Below are 19,993 nucleotides of genomic sequence, written 5' to 3'. Positions count from 1 at the left end.
GTATTCCGTTCAAGAATCGGATGAATATTTCCTAAGATATGGCCTTCGAAGTGGGTCATATGGGGCTCCCCATGCATTCTGCACATTTTGAAGGGGACAGCCCAGAAAATTTGACAAAAAATCTTAAAAATATTTTGTTCCCAGATTTTGATGCAGATTTATGAAGAATCGATCCACAAATCGCTTAAAGTATTCCGCTCAAGAATCGGATGAATATTTCCTAAGATATGGCTTTCGCAGTGGGTCATATGGGGCTCCCCATGCATTCTGCACATTTTGAAGGGGACAGCCCAGAAAATTTGACAAAAAATCTTAAAAATATTTTGTTCCCAGATTTTGATGCAGATTTATGAAGAATCGATCCACAAATCGTTTAAGGTATTCCGTTCAAGAATCGGATGAATATTTCCTAAGATATGGCCTTCGCAGTGGGTCAAATGGGGCTCCCCATGCATTCTGCACATTTTGAAGGGGACAGCCCAGAAAATTTGACAAAAAATCTTAAAAATATTTTGTTCCCAGATTTTGATGCAGATTTATGAAGAATCGATCCACAAATCGTTTAAGGTATTCCGTTCAAGAATCGGATGAATATTTCCTAAGATATGGCCTTCGCAGTGGGTCAAATGGGGCTCCCCATGCATTCTGCACATTTTGAAGGGGACAGCCCAGAAAATTTGACAAAAAATCTTAAAAATATTTTGTTCCCAGATTTTGATGCAGATTTATGGAGAATCGATCCACAAATCGTTTAAGGTATTCCGTTCAAGAATCGGATGAATATTTCCTAAGATATGGCCTTCGCAGTGGGTCATATGGGGCTCCCCATGCATTCTGCACATTTTGAAGGGGACAGCCCAGAAAATTTGACAAAAAATCTTAAAAATATTTTGTTCCCAGATTTTGATGCAGATTTATGAAGAATCGATCCACAAATCGTTTGAGGTATTCCGTTCAAGAATCGGATGAATATTTCCTAAGATATGGCCTTCGCAGTGGGTCATATGGGGCTCCCCATGCATTCTGCACATTTTGAAGGGGACAGCCCAGAAAATTTGACAAAAAATCTTAAAAATATTTTGTTCCCAGATTTTGATGCAGATTTATGAAGAATCGATCCACAAATCGTTTAAGGTATTCCGTTCAAGAATCGGATGAATATTTCCTAAGATATGGCCTACGCAGTGGGTCATACGGGGCTCCCCATGCATTCTGCACATTTTGAAGGGGACAGCCCAGAAAATTTGACAAAAAATCTTAAAAATATTTTGTTCCCAGATTTTGATGCAGATTTATGAAGAATCGATCCACAAATCGTTTAAGGTATTCCGTTCAAGAATCGGATGAATATTTCCTAAGATATGGCCTTCGCAGTGGGTCAAATGGGGCTCCCCATGCTTTCTGCACATTTTGAAGGGGACAGCCCAGAAAATTTGAAAAAAAAATCTAAAAAATATTTTGTTGCCAGATTTTGATGCAGATTTGTGGAAAAGAAATCGAAGGTGTAACTTTCAGCACGAGGGGCCCTGAAAGCCTTTCGTCGGGGGGGGCCCAGTGGGCAGGCGCGCCTTTGCCCACCTGTTAAATCCGCCACTGTTCTCCAGCAACACAACCTCTCAAGCACGTAACTGGTTGGCTTAATTTCTTGTATCGTAACTTTTTTTTCTTGGAGAACTACTCAGGGGTTTTGCAATAAAGATATCTTAAAAATAAATGAAAAAATTCCCTTAAATTTCCTTTCATATAACGTTTATTGGAGTTGCCTTATAAGTGGTCGCAACTTGGGTTGGAAAATTCGAAAGCTTTTCTCTTCAAAATTTTAAGCAGGAAAGCCTTTCTGTGAGATTAGAAAGGTTTGGAACTGGCAATGCTGGAGTTCTAGTGGTTGGTATTTCGCCTCTCGATGCAGGAAGGGAATTTTGAAGAACTTCTAAAGGAAAAAACCATCCTGTAAGTTTTGGAAGGTTTTTGAACTTGTAATACTTACAGTTACGACTTCAAGAAGACCTGAATTCTACTCCCCGGCAAGACATCTCAAGACTCTTCGGACAAGAAAACTTCAACTGGAAATTGAAAAAATGTTAGTTCGAAAATCATCCTGATTATGAACTTGTAATACTTGCCAGAAAATAGCTTCCAATGTACAACTTGCAGTTACAACAAGGGCATGAGATTCGCACACTCTTCGAAACTAGACAGCTTTTGAAAAAACGGTGGATAATGATGTACAATTTCCCTGATGAAGTTGACGCTATCTTCGGTAGACTGGGAGTCGGGTAGTTCTTTCCTGAGGACCATTTGAACGGTGATTACTAGCATCTGCTCCAGATACGGCTCAACGGCAGGTCGTGCCTTGACGAAGAGTACCCGGAACGCCTTTTGGACCGAGAGGTACTCGCGCGTCTCCACGCGTAGCGGCAAGTAGGACATGAACGCTGGGAGGACATCAACTAGGGGCACACCTTCCATGTGGGTGACCAATAGCCGGGCGAGAGCTGCTATAATGTGGTCCAGGGCAGCGGGGTCCCTCTCCGTGGCAATGGCATTCGAGAGGGCTTGCAGGATAATCGGATACGAAGCGAAAGACCTTCTTTCTGAATGCAAGACCAGCTCTCCCAGGCCGTAGTATGCCTTTTTGCGGGTGTTCCCTTCCGGATGAGCTGTTCCCTGGATGAACAAGAAGCATAGGTGGTCGAAGTATTCGACGATCCAGGTGCCCAGGCTCTGAAGGCAGTCGGTCAAGGCACCGTAAATGATGTAGCAGTAGTCAGTGGCACTGGGATCTCTCGGGATGTGCTCCACATACTGAAGATGCAGTTGTGCGAAGTACACGGAGAACTCCTTGGGCTCCAAGGCAAGGCCCAAGAGCGGCAGCAATCGGGCCGCATGCTCCATGACCACGTTCTCGCCTTCCACCTCGTCGTTGTCGTCGTCGCCATTCCCATCACCGTCTGGGCAAGCTGCCTTGTTGGTCATCAAGTCCTTGATGAGTTCACAGATAATCCCTCGCAACTCGATTGTGGGCACCACGCCACCTTTTACTTCCTGAAACAGTTCTCCGAGTGTTGCCAGTGCGGCAATTATTACCGACTGCTCCTGGTCGTCGCGAGCGACTTGGGCCAACATGGGTACGACCACCAGGCTGGCGCGAGCAACTCCCTCTGCATCCCCGATCCTGTAGAGAGCGATAACGAACTGGGTCAGAGCCTCCAACGCGGCCTTGCGAATGGAGACGTAGGGGCTGTCGACTACCTTGAGGACGCAGTCGAACGACGGCTGAAGATACGGAGCGAAAGCAGCGCCGGAGTTGGCAGCGAACTCCCTCAGCGCCACAATGGCCTGCTCCTTCTCGAAGAGGTCATCGTCCTCCGTCTGCGATTCGTTGAGTTCGGAACTCTCCCGCATCTCTTCATCGTCCTTGGTCCTCGGGTGGACCGATTCCAAAATGCGGTTCATGATCTTGGGGAAAACAGCACCCATTTCCTCGTTGGCCACGGTTGAGAGGGCTCCCATTAGGATGTACGCGTGCCTGCGCAGATCCTTGTCATCGGCCTTGTGCTCCAAAATCGACAGACAGAATAGCATAGTTTCCTTAGCCAGCGGCAGGAAGTTCTCCCTCCCGACGACGCGGGCAATGACCGCCAGGAGTTTCATGGACTCGAGCCGGATCTGTCGATAGTTCTCTGGTATTTCCAAAACTATGTACCGTGAAATGACGTTGTGCACCATTGGGAAATATGGCAAAAAGTCCATTTTGGCAGCAGCAGCCACTGACGCTATGGTGGACAAGGCCAGTTTACAGAGCCGGGGAGTGGTTTGGCCTACCAAGGCGTTGGAGAGACGCTCCATCAGGAGAACCAAGTGCGGCTTCACCTCGTCCTTCAGGTGTCTGATAAAGGTGTCCAGGGCGTAGAACATTCGGTCGAAGTAGACCTCGTCGTCGTCGCTCGTGGAGCAGCACATCACCTCCAACGTAATGTTAAGGACTGGCTCTAGTAGCTCCTCTTTAATCACCGTCTCCTTTTTAATTAGTACTATGCCCAGGACACAGGTAATTGCCTCGCAGCGGATGGCATCCTCCAAATCTTTGCTGCTGGCCACTATCAGGCAGCACTCCAAAGCGGGCTTCACATCGTTTAACAGCCTGGGGATGTGGTCCGAGACGCTCTCTAGGATCTGTGATACTGCCAGGAATTCTGATAAGTCATGCGACCAGGCGTAAGCTATCACGGTGTTGTAGATGTGGGGCATCAGTGCGGCCAGGGTCTTCTCCGCATCTTCGTTCCCCTTAATAATATGCATCAGATGGGTCATACAGCTTATGAGATTAGTAACCGTTGTAGTGACGAGGTTTCCCTGATTTGTCGCCTCAACCATGACCTTGGAAAACATGTGGCATACCTTATCCACTAAGTGGATGAACTGGTCGGGTGCCGTGTCGGCGAGGGTGCATAATATTGACGATCCGAGCTCGCTCTCTCTTGGATCCTGTACTGTGCACTTTTGCAAAACAAAGTCAAACAGTTCCGACACCCAAGAGTCGGTCTTGTCCGCCTCGTGGCGTACCAGAGTGCCCACTACCTGGCCGATGCCACTCCTCACAATCTTCTCCTCCTCGGCGATTAGAGCTTTCAGCATCATGTGCTTGATCTGGCCCTGCATATCCTGGCCCAGGAGCTGCCAATGTCGCGGCTTCGACAGTCGCTTGTTGAGGATCACCGCAGCGTACTGGCGGATGTCAGTCAGCATGGGGGAGACCACGATGTTGCAGAAGCCCAGCATCACCTCGGGATTCTCCATGGCCTGCGCCAAGGCTGCAGTAGCCGTTCGAATATTATTGGTCGCGGAGCTCAAAAGTCCATTTATTATATTCACTAAATCCGCTTCCATGTCGATTCTCTTTTTTTTTCTTGCTTTCTCGTTCGAGTTTCAAAATCAGAGTGAGCTCTACACCACTTCCAGACAGGTTAGTTTCAAGACGAATTGGAGCCTACTGGGATGGATATATTTATGAATATTTTGTTTTCACAAATATTGGCCTACTATATCCGATATTGGAGAATTATAACCGATCTTTAACTCCAAGGGTGTATCAATTTCAGCTCCGTCCGAAGTAATATGGTATTTATTTTCTTGTTTTATATGCTTCTCTCTTGGACATAAATATAAAGCTAAAGCTTAAAATATTGAACAAAATATAAACATGATTTATAAATTTAGGATATTATTAAATCATTAAAATTTATTAAAACCCCATCTCTAAGATAAAAAAGGGCAAATAAAGCTTAAATCCTAGAAGTTTAAAGATTCATGAAATTTAAAAAAATGTTTTAAAAGTCAAACAATAAAATTATAGAACAAAACTATAATACGATCTTATCACTTAATATAAATAATATGATTTAACAAGAAACAAGAAAACGATTAAAAATAAAAAAGTAAATTTTAAAACAATTATATTTTGTGATTTCATCTCTGAGATACCCATATAGATGAAATATATAGAGGAGGCATCCACTGGATGTACTAAATTAACTTTTAAGATTCATAACTTGTATTTATCGAACTCCTATTTTCAAGGTTCACTTAAAAAATTTAATTATTGTCCCTGAGGACAGATTGTAAATAAAACGTTCAAAAGATTAAAAAAAAAAAAAATCTTTGAGATACCCATATAGATGAACAACTTTACATTTTAAAACGTAAACTTTATATCTTTTGAGCATATTTTGCTTCTTTAAAAAAAAAATAAAGCTAGAGATTTATAAAAATTAAATTTTCTAACTCTTTCTGAGATATTCAAGATTTAAAATCAAGCTTTATTTACCCTTTTCTTCATAAATATCTTTTTTGAAAAACCATACGAGTACATCTAAAGCTCTTAAGATTCATCAAAAAAAATTATCGTGGATATAAAATATATAAATATAATATATATAAAAATATGGTTTTAAATCAAGCTTTAAAATCAATCAAGAAAAGGGTAAATTTCTTCCTATATTTCTTTCTTGAAAAACCTTTTAGACTTAATCTAAAGCTCTTAAGATTCATCAAAAAAATTAATGTAGAGAGCAAAAATAACATACAATCTATGATCTCAGCTCTAAAACACCCACAAAAAATAATCAATTTTACAATTTAAAATTCAAGCTTTATTTCTTCTTTTTTTTTGCATAATTTCTTAGTTGGGGGAAAATCGATTGCGACATGGATCTCCCTTTGTTCTTGATTCTGGCAGAAGAATGCATTATCATTTTGCGCTGTATATTATATGAACATAGTATATACATATGTGTATATATATATATAGATTCGATATTCGTTTGTCTTTGCTACGATTTGAAGAAGGCCGCATAGAGCACGAAGGCAACAGATTTACAACATCAAACACTTTACAAATTACACGTTACGTACGATTTCCACTCCAGAGTGTTACAAATATATAGTGCGGGCACTCATACATATACACACACCATCATAACTAACTAGGAAGGATTGGATTTGGAGTTGGAATTGGAATTGGATTGGAGTAGGATCAATTTCAGCTTTGTATAGGAATAGTAAAAGCGATAGAATCATGATTCATGTATATTTTGGAGGAGGCGACCGGAGATCCCTGGGCCTGGCGAATTAAATTCAAGGATCTTGTAGTGCCCGAAGCCCCCAAGGATCCCCATCGCTCTGTCCTTTACAGTATATAGTTAATGTCTATGGGTCAATGCTTAGTTTTACGTAGTGAGGCGGCTTCGCTTTTCCCTTCGGACTGTCTCTAGTGGACTCGCCATCTGCCATCTCGCTTGGTTTCACATTGGGTCGCTTCACATCGCGAAGCTGAGCTGCAGGGCGTTCCTCAGCTCGTTGAGCACCATGGAGCCGATCACCATCTTCTCGCAGTTGACCAGCAGGGTGAGGGCGTCCTCCGTCTGCCACTGCAGCGTGAGCAGCACCAGGCTCTTCGAGCTGAGCGTCTGGCCGGCGAAGCAGTGCAGCTGCCCGTTCGGAGAGCTGTGCGTGTGCGCCACATTGATGCACTCGACGACCTTCTGGCGCAGGGCGGACACGTCGATGAGGTCGCTCCTCAGGCCGCGCAGCTCGCACTGGTGCTCGTTCATGCCGCGCAGCTTGGCCCGCTCCTCGCGGTGACAGCTCTCCCCGATCTGGACGGACCGCACCAGCTCGCCCACCGGCGGCTTCAGCTGCACCCGCGAACTGCCCGCACTGGAGACCACCTCCAGGTCCACGGCATGCGTGGAGTCGTTAAAGTCCAGGCCCAGGATCCCGCTGGCCGTCTGCTGCGGCTGCAGTGCCGCAACCGGCGCAAACTCGTTCAGCTGCATGCCCGCCGGCAAGGTGGTCTGACCCAGACGGACGTTGGTGATCTCCTGCTCACCGCGGTTCTGGAACTGCAGCTCGATGGAGCACATGCTCGAGGAGAAGAGGTGGGGGGCGCGGGTGAAGCGGTAGCCCAGCTGGAGTCCGTGGCCGCTCACTTTATTCAGCAGCTCCTTGTGCTTGAACTCGATGTGCGATGGCCCGACCAGCTCCACCCGGTTCCTGGCGTGCTGCGGCTGCAGTGGAGCTGCCTGGCCACCAATTAAGGGAGTACCTGTTCCTGGATACGTGATAATGAATCTATTTTGGGAGAATCTCTGTCTGGGGCTTACCGGGCGTTAGGAATCCTCCTAGCGAGGGCGTCATCACAGGACCAATGGGCGGAATATCATCCAGATCGAGTAACAGATCCAGATTGCTCTTCGAGGGCTGCTTCTCTTGCTTCTCCTTCGGCTTCGACTTGGTCTCCACCTCCGGCTTTTTGGCTTCCTTCTGCTCGGCTTCGTTGTCGCTTCCCGAGTCGCTGTCCTCGCTACTGCTGCTCCCGCTGTACGACGAGGAGTCGCCGCTCTCCGAGGTTCCGGAGTAACCGGCAGCGTTGCTGTTATTGTTGGTGGCGGCTTTTTCCGGCGCGGTGGCCACGACCTCGTTGCTTCCAGCATCGATTAGATCGCCCGAGGGCTGTGGCTCTTTTTTCGTGGAAACCTTGGCGGGCTGTACCGCCTTCCCCTTCGCCTGCGCCTCCTCCTCCTCGCTGCTGGCGGTGTCGTCGCTGTCCGACTCGCTGTCGCTGGTGCCGCTACCGCTGCTGCTGCCGGAATCCGAGTAGGCAGACGACTTGTCCTCCGACTCCGAGAGGAATCCCTTTTCGCGTCCGGCACTCTTGTTCTTGCCGGCACCGCCGCCGGAGGCTTCCTTGGAGCGCCCTGCCGGCGACTCCTCGCCCGGCAGCTTCTCCTGCATGAAACCGGCAATGTTGCGCACCGAAGAGTCCGGCGCAATGGCCGGGAAGGGCGGCAGCTCCTTGTAGCAGGCCGCCGGCATGTTCAGGTAGTGGGACAGGGACCCCAGTTGGAAGTTGTTACCACCCCGGTACTTGCTCTCCGGCACCGGAGCCGGCTTGCTGGCGAGAAACACCTGCCGGGCGTTCTGGCTGAGAACGCTGCTATTGCCGCTGGCCGGGAAGATGATCTGGCGCAGGAAACGGGCGCGGTCGCGCACATCGTAGTTGGGATCGTAGCGGGCCAGCGTGAACACGTACTGGCAGAGCAGCGAGGTCTGCTGCGGATTGGTCAGGTAGAGCTTAACGCCGAGGTTCAGCACCTGCAGCTTGACCACGTCCTGCTCGTCCACGAAGGATTTGGCCATCTTGCGCAGCACGTCCGGGGCTATCAGCGGCACCTTCTCGTTGTACTCGCCAATCAGCCAGATGATAGCCGCCCGGGCAGCCGGCACGTTGATGTAATCGATCAGCTTCGCCATCTGGGTGATGATCTCGAAGTGCTCGGCGGCCTTGGTTTGCAGCAGACGCTTGATCACCACAACGCTCTCCGCCACAACGTGCTCTGGAAGGGGGTTCGTATTACAAAGGGTTGCAAACATGCGCGTAGAATACCCACCATCATGATTCGATAAGAGATGAACCAGGCCGCTGAGGCAGGTCTCGGTTACCTCCTTGATGCTGGAGGCGCAGCGTCCGATGGCCTGGATGGTGGCTGCCACAAAGGAACGGTCGCTGCTGGATATATAGGTCTGGAACTCGCGCAAAATCAGCGAGATGCTGCCCGCCGAGGCCAGATTGGTGAGGATGTCCAGCTTGAGGAGCTTCAGGTGCGTCGGATCGCTGGTGCGCACAAAGAACGACTTGAGATGGGGCTCGAAGATGGCCTTGCGCTTGGTGGACATCGAGGCGATGCAGTTGAGCACCACGCTCTGCACCTCCTTGTGCGAACGCAGCAGCCGGATCAGGGCCTTGGCTATCAGCTGCACCTCGTTCTTGGGCGCCACATGGTGGTACAACTGCGCCACTGCCATCACCACCGAGGCATTGCGGGACTGCAAGAGGGGCTTCGTTTGCCGCAGGAGCAGCCGGTGGTCAACGTCGATGTGGTAACTGCTTCCAGGGGAACTGGGGGTACGACTGCCGCCGTTATTGTTGTTGCTGTTGCTGCCGCCGCCGTTTTTGGGACGAGACTTGGTCTTGGCCTCGTCGTCGCTGCTGCCGTCGTCGCTATTCGAGGAGGAGGAGTGCGAGGACTCGTCGTAGAAACGCTCGTTGGTCGGCGTTTCGGCCACACCATCGGCCAGATCATCGTCCGCATTGGGATCCACGAACTGGGTGCGGGCGTAGCGGGTCAGCATGTTGATGATGATCACCTGGCCCCACTCGTCCACATCCACCAACAGGTTGCACAGCTTGCGGTAGTTCTTGTGGATGAGATCCACCCGCTCCGGGCAGACCTGAAACAAAGTTTTTAGAAAAAATGAAAGATAAGTAGAATGAGAAAACCCACCTCGTCGAAGGCCATGACAGCAGAGCCCACCACCAAGGTGGTCCTGTCCGACAACAGTTTCTCAATCACCATCACCAGCTCGTCCTTCTGGTCCGCGTCCAGCGAGTACAGCTTGGGAATGGCATGGGCTGCCGTCTTGCGCACATAGGGACTTAAGTCGGCGGCGCTGTCCCGGATCGCCAGCATCACAATCGGCACAATCATGCTGACCCGAATGGAGGAGAGTACGCGCAGGGCAGAGGCGCGAATCAACTGATTGGGATCCTTAAGGGCGCGCTGGAACGTGGAGATGGAGAGCAGGGCCAGGTCCTGCTGCTCCTCGGCATAGCGAACCAGGTAGACATACACTAGTTTCTTCACCTCGATGTTCTTGGACACGACATTCTTGACCACGGCCGGAAACAGATCGCTGGCATCCCGACCCCGGGCAATCATTCCGATGATGCGCTTCATGGCCTCCAGCTTCAGGCCGTCCTTGTTGCTGTCCAACATCTGCTTGAGGTCGTCGTGCTTGCGGCCGTCGCTCTGGAAGAAGGCGGCTCCACTAGATGGGTCCTGTCCAAACTCCACGTCCAGACCCATTTGGGGTCGCTCCACGTACGTGGACATCGAGAACGGATTGCTGGCCGCGTTCTGTTGCATCCTGTCCCACTGGCGACTGCTCCCTGTTCGTATCCGTTGTTACGGGTGCGTGGGCGTGCAATGAAGTCCGAAGTTGGCACACAAAAAAATCCAAGTTGGCAGCCGTGGCAAAAGCGTCTGCGTTGAAACCTGCTGCTCTCTCGCTGTCCTGGAATGTGGAATCTCTGGAGGAAGTCTTCCGCCACGCTTCGTGCAATTTTAAACGGGGAACTACGGTTCTGCGATGAAAAAACAGCCGTAAATTATTTCATTTTACTTTTTTTTTTAGCTTTCATGAAGTGTCAGAGTGGTGAGCAGCTTTCGATAGACGTCGGCGATGACTACTTTCTCCGATGACAATCAACCGTTATTCTTTCGTTCTTACAACAATTAATATTATTGTTTTTCTTTTTTAACTGCTTTTAATGGCAGTGCCTATTATTAATATCCCTTATAAAAAAAATAACTCATTTCCATAGTCAATTGCTTAAAAGTTTATTATTTGTGCAATCTGGTATTTTTCTATCGATTTTGAAGTGACAGTCTTTGGCGTTGCCACTATAAAAGAAAAATGTTAAAAAAGGTTGCCACCTTGACTAATAATTTGAATTACTTTAATATTTTATCCATGCATATTTTTACTCAATCCGTTGTTATTTAAAATATAAATCACAATTGTAACATTTTTAATATTTTTTTTTTATTTATTTACAACATTAATTTTTCTGGTTATAGGAAGTTTGTCTATTTCTTAGACTTTTATATTAAAAATAACACTGTTAAAAACTCACACATTCTTTAAAAATTTTAAAATTCTTAAAACAAAACAATATTCTGGCTTACAATTTGAGTTGTATAATCTTTTTTTCCATTAATCAAATAGAGAACATTACATTTAACGATTCGAAGACTTTTTAAGTTAAAATTAAAGAACAAAGGACTTTATAAAAAAAAGCTATAATCTATACAAAGTCTAGTATTAGTATCAAAATACATTCCATGGACTAGATAGGACTGATTCAAGGAATATTAAGTATTCTATAAGACTTGCCACAGAAACCAATTTTTTCCTGAATTAGTGACAAATATTTTCGATGTTATTTCGAATTTTTTAAATAAATACAAATAAAGTTTTAAATCAAAAACATCAGCTAAAAAATGCTTTAAAAATTAAGTAATCTTTTAAGTTGAAACTACCTTGACATTTCTGTGGCATCCCCACCTGCCTTGCAACTCATCCGGAGGTTCTTAGGGCTTCCAGAACTGCGGAATGTCCCCCTCGTTCCGCATAATCCCACGGCGTCAGACCGAGCATGTCCTTCTCATTGGGATTCTCGTAATACGGGAGGACATAGAGGATGACTTCCGGGTGGCCGTGCAAGGCAGCAACATGTAGAGCCGTCCTGCCAGAGGGATCGGCCTGGGAGAGATCGGCGCCAGCCAGTTGATAGGACTTGATCCGCACAATGGATCCCCTGGCCGCCGCGGCGCACAGCTGCTCCCCCACCGCCCGCGAGGAACCGGTGAGATGGGCGCCACAGTTCATCAGCAGCTGGATGATCTCGTGGTTGTCGGTGGAGACCGCCTCCAGCAGGGGCGTGCGGTCGTACCGATCACGAACATGGACCGAGACTCCATTGTTTAGCAGGAACTTGACGATTTCGATACTGCCCAGTTGGCAGGCCAGATGGAGTGCCGTTCTCTGGTCGTGATTAATGCCGGAGAGGTCAGCTCCGTAGGCTTTCAGGTTGTTGATCTTCTTGAGGTCGCTCTCGGCCACGGCGGCGTTTATCATGGCCGGGAAGAGGGTGGCGCCCAGCTGGTCCAGCTCCTGTGGCGAGGACAGGTGCAGCGATCGAGCCACTGCGTCTACCAGATCGTAGTCCTCTATCTTAGCCGCCTTCACCGAGGTCAGTTCACCGCGCAGGTTCGACTGCATCATCTGGGGATTGGATTAGTAAACCGGTTATGTCACAAATCAAGGGAATCTTTCTTCGATGGTCCTTCTACGACTCACCTGCTTTTTGACCTCCAGAGACCACTCCGTCTTGCCAATGACATAGGCCAGCTTGGAGAGCGCCGCCTCCGGGGTCATGTCGTAGCCGGGAATGACACCCACATCGCACAGGACCTTGCCCGTGTCGTATATCTCGGCCACAGTGCCGTTGGGGCACTGGGTGCAGTTGATGATGATCACACCCCGTTCATCGGCGGCCCGCAGCTCCTCAATCAGGTCCTTGCGATTGGATGGGATGTTGCCAGAGCCGAAGGACTGAAGCACCACGCCGCGGATCGGTGGCGCTAGGAAGGCACGGAACGTGGAGTGCGAAATGCTCGGGAAGATGCGCAGCAGACCCACGTTCTCGTCGAGATTCAGATGGACGCAGAACCGCTCGATGCTGCACGGCCGGAAGATGAGGCGGTAGTCCACGTTCACGTCGATGCCGATCCTCGCCAGGGGCGGCACATTCGGCGAGTCGAAGGCGTCCAGGGCGTTCGAGCTCACCTTCACCGTCCGGTTGCCGCGCATCAGCTTGTGGCCGAAGAAGATGCACACCTCCGGGATGATGTAGTTGCCCGCTATGATCAGGGCGGAGGTGAAGTTGTCCTTGCCGTCGGTGCGCGTCTCAAAGATGGGTATCTGGGAGCCAGTGATGATCACCGTCTTGCCGAGATTCTCCAGCATGAACGAGAGGGCCGAGGCGGTGTAGGAGAGGGTGTCTGTTCCATGGAGGACCACGAATCCGTCAAAGAACTCGTAGGATTGCTATAAAGAATGAGATATAGATATATATAGATCTTTACAGAAAGTAAAAGTTTTTTAAACAAAAATCGGACATTCAACTCAAGACTGAATTAAAAATAAAATCAAGCCACTTATTGTGGATTAAATATAACAATACTCTTTGGGGGAAGAAAGAGGAGACAATCAGTGACATTAAAATCGGATTAGGGGCACTAAATTATTCATAAAGTTTATGCAGATTCGTGGTTTCGAGTTCACAGTGTCATGCCAACCTGAATGTCGCTGGCGATGCGGGCCCAGTCGTTCATGGTCATGTTGCTGCTGTCCAGCAGAGGTGTGTACTCCGTGATCTGGTAAAGAATCCTGCGGTCCACGCCCTGGACCAGGGGCAGGACCAGCGGAGCCATCGAGGCGGAAGCCCCGAACCGTTGCAGGGCATACTCCTCGTCGTGGATGTTGGGGTATTTGCGGATGTGCCGGACCAGGGCATTGGGAATGGGTGCCAGAACTAAAAAAAAGATAATACCAGACTTGATCGATTTTTCTAAAAATATAATTTTTAAGATTGCATATCTCGTTAATTAAATATTTGCTTAAATGCTTATCGAACTTGAAAAATGATTGGCAAAAATTAAAGTCTATTGAAAGTATTTCTTTACTAAAATAATTAATCTTTAAACTATATGTACTTATTATAGTATAAGTTTATTTGTTTTATACCATAAATATTCTTAATTATATGTTAAAATTCCAAAAACAAAACCCCATCTATGGAAATGTCAATATTTATGTATTCTTCGTAATATTTGTTTACAATCATCAGTGTATTGTGACTTTTGGGTCAACTATTTGCCAATCACGACTTCGTAAATAAATAAAAACTATTTACCTACGATAACCTTTTTCCCACTTGGGAAAATTGACTCTACTAATCAGCTATTGTAAATCAATGTTTATAGACACACTTCCAAACACAAAGGTGCAGACAGACTCCAACAAATAAATAGTTTTTAATTTTAAAAGCTTAACTATTTCATATCTTATCATTCTTTAAATGTATAAAGTCAGGAATTACTATCGTATCTAAGGCCGGAAAAAGGAACTAAGTTTCAAGATATGAATATTTAGTATCTATGCTTAATAAAAGTATAGTAAGTATATAAAAACTATTTTGTTTTTTTTCTATTTTCCTAACTATACGATACCCCACACTTCTCAAAGCTAAAGAGCTTTTATTTTATTATTCAGTAACTAATGTATAATTATTTCTATTATTGTATCTTGTATTATAAGGTATAAGTTCCATAAAGAGTTCTATAGAAACATACTTTAAAGAATATTATTTGAGAACTTTAAAACAAAAGGTATTTTAAGTTCCTACGGGACATTTAAGGAACCTTATCTCCTGGAACTGGTTTATAACTTAATAAATCTCATAGAGTTCTTAATTTTTATGATTTAGTAACGTACTAAAATATTAAATGGTATACTGTATAATAAGTTACATATTCCATTAATAATTATACGTTTAAAGAACTTAATTTTGTAAAAAAAACAAACTATAGTTGCAATTTTCGTTTAAAAATTATCAAGTTCTCCCTAAGGGCTGTGATACAATCAAGCTGAAAACCATATCTCATACTATAACTATTTACCTAACAGAGTCTACTCCAACCACTCTGGGACCAACCCACTCCAAACCTGCACTCACCACTCCGCTCGTTCCGCATCATGCCGATGGTGCCGCCGGTATAGATGACCTTAACCCGGGCCTCTTTGATGTCCTGGGCCATCAGCTTGCCGTCGCTCTTGTTCCGCCGGATGGTGGGACTGGGCAGGGTGGGCGACGCTGGTGGTATGCCCTTGTCCAAGGAGGTGAGGCGCTCGTGGAGCGACGGCAGCCGGACACTGATGTCAATGGGTTTCGAGGCAAGGGTTTCTGGCGGCGGAGGTGCCGGCGCCTCTTTTCCATTCGCCGACATGGCTGGCTGTTAAATAAACCGCAAAAAATCCGGAACGCCGTGAGATTCGCACTAAATGATTCAGATCGCTCGCTTATCGCTGCAGCTGCCGGAATGGAATTGAACTGGGCGCCGACGACGTAATCGGCAAATCCATTAACCCGTGCGGGAGCTGTTTATTTGGGCAACTCGTTATCGGGCAAATCCGAACACAATTTCAATTCCAAATCCCAAGTTCGCGGGGGGCAGCGAAATATCAAAAAAAGGAGCACGTGGTGCGGGTGTTGCAAACAAATTGCTTCTGGAGGAAATTAAATTAGAAAGCGAAAAGACAAAAATTACTGAAGAGACTGAAAAGCACAATCACCTCGAGGCACTCGTTTATCTAAGAGATAGCTCCACGACAGACATGACTAATATAATGAAATTCAAATGCACTCCTATTTCGAGCAATGTTTTTTTTCATTTGCCATAAATAAACATTTATCAGCTGGTTGTCTATCGATAGATGCGTTTTTTACTTCAATAGTCGCTTATTGTGTCTATTTGTTTTCTAAATTTACCCTATTAGCTATCAGAATTTCAAGCTAAACGTTGTTTTTGTTTCTCTCTCGTGTAGATATAGGAAATCTTTGTTTGACTTGTATTGATTTGTTTACAAATGCAAGCTTTTTCCAGCCATCTGGCTGCTCTGTTTATCAACCAATGTTGGCCAGATCGGTTTAAAAAGTATATACAGAGTTAAAATATAACAAATATACATATTTTTAATTAATAAACTTATAAAAAACTTAATCATTAAAAATAACAACGAAAAATGTTCTCAGTTTTATAATATGAAGAATAAAAATGGTTTTAGTTTATTTCAAAAATAATAAAAGAATTCAAGAATTAACATATATTTGTAATTTCTTCTAAATAAACCTATACAAAAAAGAGAAAAAACATAAGGAAAAACCTTAAAAGATTCAAATGCGTATTTATAAGCGTTTTTATATAAACTTACTTTTTTCAACGAGCTGGCAGCACTAAAGCTTTCCATTGTGGCATTACCGCCGTTAAAGGAAAAGCCTCTTTAAAATGTATTTCTTTGATTTAATATTTTTCTGCTTGGTGTACTTCCATTCACCGATGAAATAATACAGATTGAAAAAAAATAATAATAATACATTAGCGTCTTGGGACTACAGTTCATTGTGGACGTGGCTGGCGGGCAAATGGGGCTTCAAGTCGCGCCAAAAATCAACGCGCTGCTGCATTAATTCGTTTTCTAGCCTGAACAGCGACGCCTTGGTGGCGGCCACCTGGTCATCCGCCTTGGTGCCTAGTCGAACGTACTCCACTGGGTAGCTGGAAGCAGGATTCCACACGGGCAGGCTAGTGGTCACATTCGTGGGATTCGGATTGCTGGAAAAGCGATTCTTAATGAGTTTACCATCTTAATGAGGTTTTTATTTCAGATGTTTCTCACCCAGTTGTGGCGAAGCTAACCCACAGTTGGAGCATCAGTTCCCGCAGCTGTAGATCCTGTTTTGTGGGCACGGCACTTACAAAAAGCTCGCGGCCAATGGGGAAGAGGTACTGCAGTTCCTCTGCATGACAAGCGCCGTAGAACTCGTTTCGTTCGCCCTTGAAGATCTCCGAAAAGCTGGCGGCACCTTTATGGTCAAACAGGTAAACATATGTGGGGGCCACATCCTCTTGGGACATGCGAAGGCGGAGGTACTCGTCAATGCCGGCCACAAACCATCCATCCGAGATGAGCTGACAGGATAATATTGATAAATTATTAGTTTTTAAGCTTAAGAGGGGTGTCATAAGTTATTAGGTATCTCTGGTTTTTATTATGGTTATCCTAGGGCTCTATGTTCTTATATTCCTCTAGTACTTATATATATTTTCCCACTTACATCTGTAAGATTTTGGTGATTGGCCTTGTCGTAGTCGTGACCCGCTTTGAAGTAGAAGCTTTCGATCCGCTGCGTTATACTCTGTTTCACTGAATCCTCGTGGTGGTCGTAGTTCAGGACTACTGGAAGCACCTGGTCGAACTGCGACTTAAACTCCGCCATGAGATGTGGCAGATTGAGCAGAGCGGCTGTTTTAAGGAGACCCTCCTCGGCGGTGGCGCCCACCATCAGTGGCAGCTGGAGGCCGTGTGGTGGCGGGGCCTGGCGAGGCGGTACGGTCAAGAAGGCGTCCTCGTGTTCCGGCTCAATGACCGGCGGGAAGGGAATCATCGGATCAAAGTCCCAGACCTAAGACGAAGCTTATGGTTTTCACTGTTTCTAGAATCTTCACCTTGAACTTACAAACATATCGTACAAGGAGGCGACAATGTCCTCCGCTGGCTTCTCCCGCAGGCACTGCAGCTTTTCTGGCCATCCTCCGAGGGAACCGCAACCCACCAACTCGGCCAACTTGGTTGCCCGACCGACAGCCACGCCCTTGTGGGCAGGTTGGGCCCACGGATTGAAATACGTTCCCGACTGGGCGATGCCACGATGCAGCAGACCCCTGGATTTTGGCGACAACATGTGGTAGGTGACACTGGCTCCCCCCGCGGACTCGCCAAACACCGTAACACTCTTCGGATCGCCGCCAAAAGAAGCGATGTTGGCGCTAACCCAGCGAAGAACCTCCAGTTGATCCTTCAGGCCGTTGTTCCCTGGACAATCCAAGGTCTCCGTGCTGAGGAATCCCAATGGGCCGAGCCTGAAGTTGGCCGAGACCAAAACCACATCGTGATCCAGCAGGAAATCGGGACCGTAAAAGCTACTAATGCCGGCGCCGCACTGCCATCCGCCGCCATGGAACCAGACCATAACGGGCAGGGAACCATTTACTTTCGGCGATTCCGGAGTGTAGACATTGAGGTACAGGCAGTCCTCGGAGCCCTCGATGATCATATCACGGCGGAAGGGATCGCGCTGCAGGCAGATGGGGGCATCCTTCACAGCCAACCGTTCGCCCTCCCAGGCCGCCTTGGGCACTGGCGGACGGAAACGGAGATCGCCCAGCGGAGGCTCGGCATAGGGAACGCCCATAAATGCTTGCATGTGCCGGCCATTGTGGGTGGTTAGGTGGCGACCGATCAGCCAGCCACCATGTGGCAAACGCACGTGCAGGCTCTGGGAGTTACGGGCATCAATCCACCGAATGGCCAAAAAAAGCACGAGAAGCACCGACGACACCACCGCCGAATGGAAACCACCGCGACCTGCGTTTGTCATTGCGTCCGAATCGAGACTGATTAAGTGGGTCCGAAGCTGTGGCGGTTTTAAGATTACAAAATCATCGGTAGTGCTGCTGTCCACCAAGCTTCCGAAACGAAGTGTCCGTCCGTCCAACCTGCAGCGAACTTGTTTACCAAATTTTTTCGCAGCCCGTCTCTTAGCTCATTAATTCTGCTTATTTTTTATCTGTATGTTTCTTGAACCAACGGGGGGTACTCTAAAAAAAGCATCAAAAGTCACTATCATTGTCTATGAATTGTTTTTTGTTTTAAAAACAATTAATAATTTGTATATATCATTTAGGTAAAGTAAGTACATTGAGATGAACAGGTTTATAAAAAAAGTTTGATTTAAATATGTTTCTACTTATAGGTTTCTTAAAGATGGAAAGTATTTTTTAAAACAAGGCTTTGTATAGCAGTATCTCTACATATCTTGTAAATTTAATTACTAAATGACATTTTAAAATTTACAGATTCAAGCATCATAACCTAAAGAGTATGTAAACTTCTGGGGATTTGCATCGTTCAACATTTTTTGCCACTTAGCATCGTAATCACCATTAACATCAAGCATCGACATCAATGTTTCACATGTTTAGAGTTTCGTTTTGAGACACTGCGCAAATTTGGTGAGGTTTAAGGTAAATACAGTGGTTTCAGGTGTGTCTTCTAGGCTATTATGTAGTATTTTTTAATTGAAAGTCATGTATCTATTTTATTTTATAAAATAACGGGATGAGATCATAGAAATTATATAGGATCTATTCTGTAGAAGAGGAAAAATAATAATCCCTCCTTAGTAGTTCACTGTCTTAGACTTTAATTACATTTATTTATTTTTAGTACGTAGTTTTAAGTTCTTTATAAATGATATAAAAGCTTCCTTTTTTAAGATGTTATTGTAACTTTTATTATAACTATTTTTAGAACTATATATCTTAAATCTATAATTCTTTTATAATATTCTTTAAAAGCCATTATAAGCCATATATGGTATATACCGCCAATTAATCTAACTTAGACTGATTAATGAGTTTATTTTAGGTTTTCCCGTTTAAGCCACTTCCAGCCACTGTCTCTGGGCACTGCCAGTCTAATAATTTCATTTGGCCTGGCACTTGTTGACGTTTCAGATCCAATGACAAGGCACATTAAATCGAGTTAAATCAAGCCGATCCCCTGGTCGAGCCACCAGAACATAACGACACATAATTTATCAAAAGTTATTTTAAGCAGATGCAGATATCTACAAATATATGTATGTTTTAGCCAATTACTGAAGAATCTTAACGGCATGACCTTGGTATCGGGCGTTTAGGCCTAGGATCACAACTGGTATATTGGTATTGGGCCAAGGTTCCAACAGAATACCTATAAATGAGTGTGTGGAGAGTGGAAGGGAACGTGTGGACCCGATTAAGTAATATGTTAATTTAAATTTTATGAATTTGCCCGGCCCGTAGTTTATGCATTCATGATGAGAAATATTTTCGGCCTGTTCGAGCCGACGAGCCCCGAAAAAAGACCAAAACAAAAAGCTGAAACCGAAACCAAAACTTGAAAGTTGGAAAACAAAATATAT

The 19,993-nt window shown here is 45.8% G+C and overlaps 4 protein-coding genes across 6 annotated transcripts; all 4 read right to left on the bottom strand.

The window, feature by feature from the left end:
- Positions 1-2,154: 2,154 nt before the first annotated feature.
- On the bottom strand, positions 2,155-4,890 carry LOC108132168 (importin-4-like). Its single transcript, XM_017251485.2, has one exon. The coding sequence runs from the start codon at positions 4,888-4,890 to the stop codon at positions 2,155-2,157; it is 2,736 nt and encodes a 911-aa protein (XP_017106974.2).
- A 1,685-nt stretch (positions 4,891-6,575) lies between these two features.
- Positions 6,576-10,789, bottom strand: rb (adaptor related protein complex 3 subunit ruby). Of its 2 annotated transcripts, none has more exons than XM_017233713.3 (4): positions 9,846-10,789; positions 8,952-9,792; positions 7,665-8,897; positions 6,576-7,612 (listed from the first exon to the last, which is right to left on the bottom strand). In XM_017233713.3, the coding sequence occupies exons 1-4, from the start codon at positions 10,485-10,487 to the stop codon at positions 6,819-6,821; spliced, it is 3,510 nt and encodes a 1,169-aa protein (XP_017089202.2). In that variant the 5' UTR covers positions 10,488-10,789; the 3' UTR covers positions 6,576-6,818. The 2 variants fall into 2 exon arrangements, with proteins under 2 accessions (XP_017089202.2, XP_017089203.2); XM_017233714.3 differs by having other exon boundaries at positions 6,576-7,606; positions 9,846-10,788.
- A 513-nt stretch (positions 10,790-11,302) lies between these two features.
- On the bottom strand, positions 11,303-15,807 carry LOC108120178 (L-asparaginase). Of its 2 annotated transcripts, none has more exons than XM_017233715.3 (5): positions 15,541-15,807; positions 14,924-15,474; positions 13,485-13,720; positions 12,484-13,233; positions 11,303-12,408 (listed from the first exon to the last, which is right to left on the bottom strand). In XM_017233715.3, the coding sequence occupies exons 2-5, from the start codon at positions 15,192-15,194 to the stop codon at positions 11,701-11,703; spliced, it is 1,965 nt and encodes a 654-aa protein (XP_017089204.2). In that variant the 5' UTR covers positions 15,195-15,474; positions 15,541-15,807; the 3' UTR covers positions 11,303-11,700. The 2 variants fall into 2 exon arrangements, with proteins under 2 accessions (XP_017089204.2, XP_017089205.2); XM_017233716.3 differs by having other exon boundaries at positions 14,924-15,471.
- Positions 15,808-16,327: 520 nt separating this feature from the next.
- On the bottom strand, positions 16,328-18,436 carry LOC108120179 (venom carboxylesterase-6). The gene is made up of 4 exons (XM_017233717.3): positions 17,486-18,436; positions 17,084-17,431; positions 16,645-16,937; positions 16,328-16,580 (listed from the first exon to the last, which is right to left on the bottom strand). The coding sequence occupies exons 1-4, from the start codon at positions 18,404-18,406 to the stop codon at positions 16,358-16,360; spliced, it is 1,785 nt and encodes a 594-aa protein (XP_017089206.2). The 5' UTR covers positions 18,407-18,436; the 3' UTR covers positions 16,328-16,357.
- Between the last annotated feature and the right edge of the window lie 1,557 nt (positions 18,437-19,993).

The sequence above is a fragment of the Drosophila bipectinata genome, chromosome XL (assembly GCF_030179905.1).
Source record: "Drosophila bipectinata strain 14024-0381.07 chromosome XL, DbipHiC1v2, whole genome shotgun sequence".
NCBI classification, from domain to species: domain Eukaryota; kingdom Metazoa; phylum Arthropoda; class Insecta; order Diptera; family Drosophilidae; genus Drosophila; species Drosophila bipectinata.
This window is presented reverse-complemented; position numbering and strand designations above follow the sequence as displayed.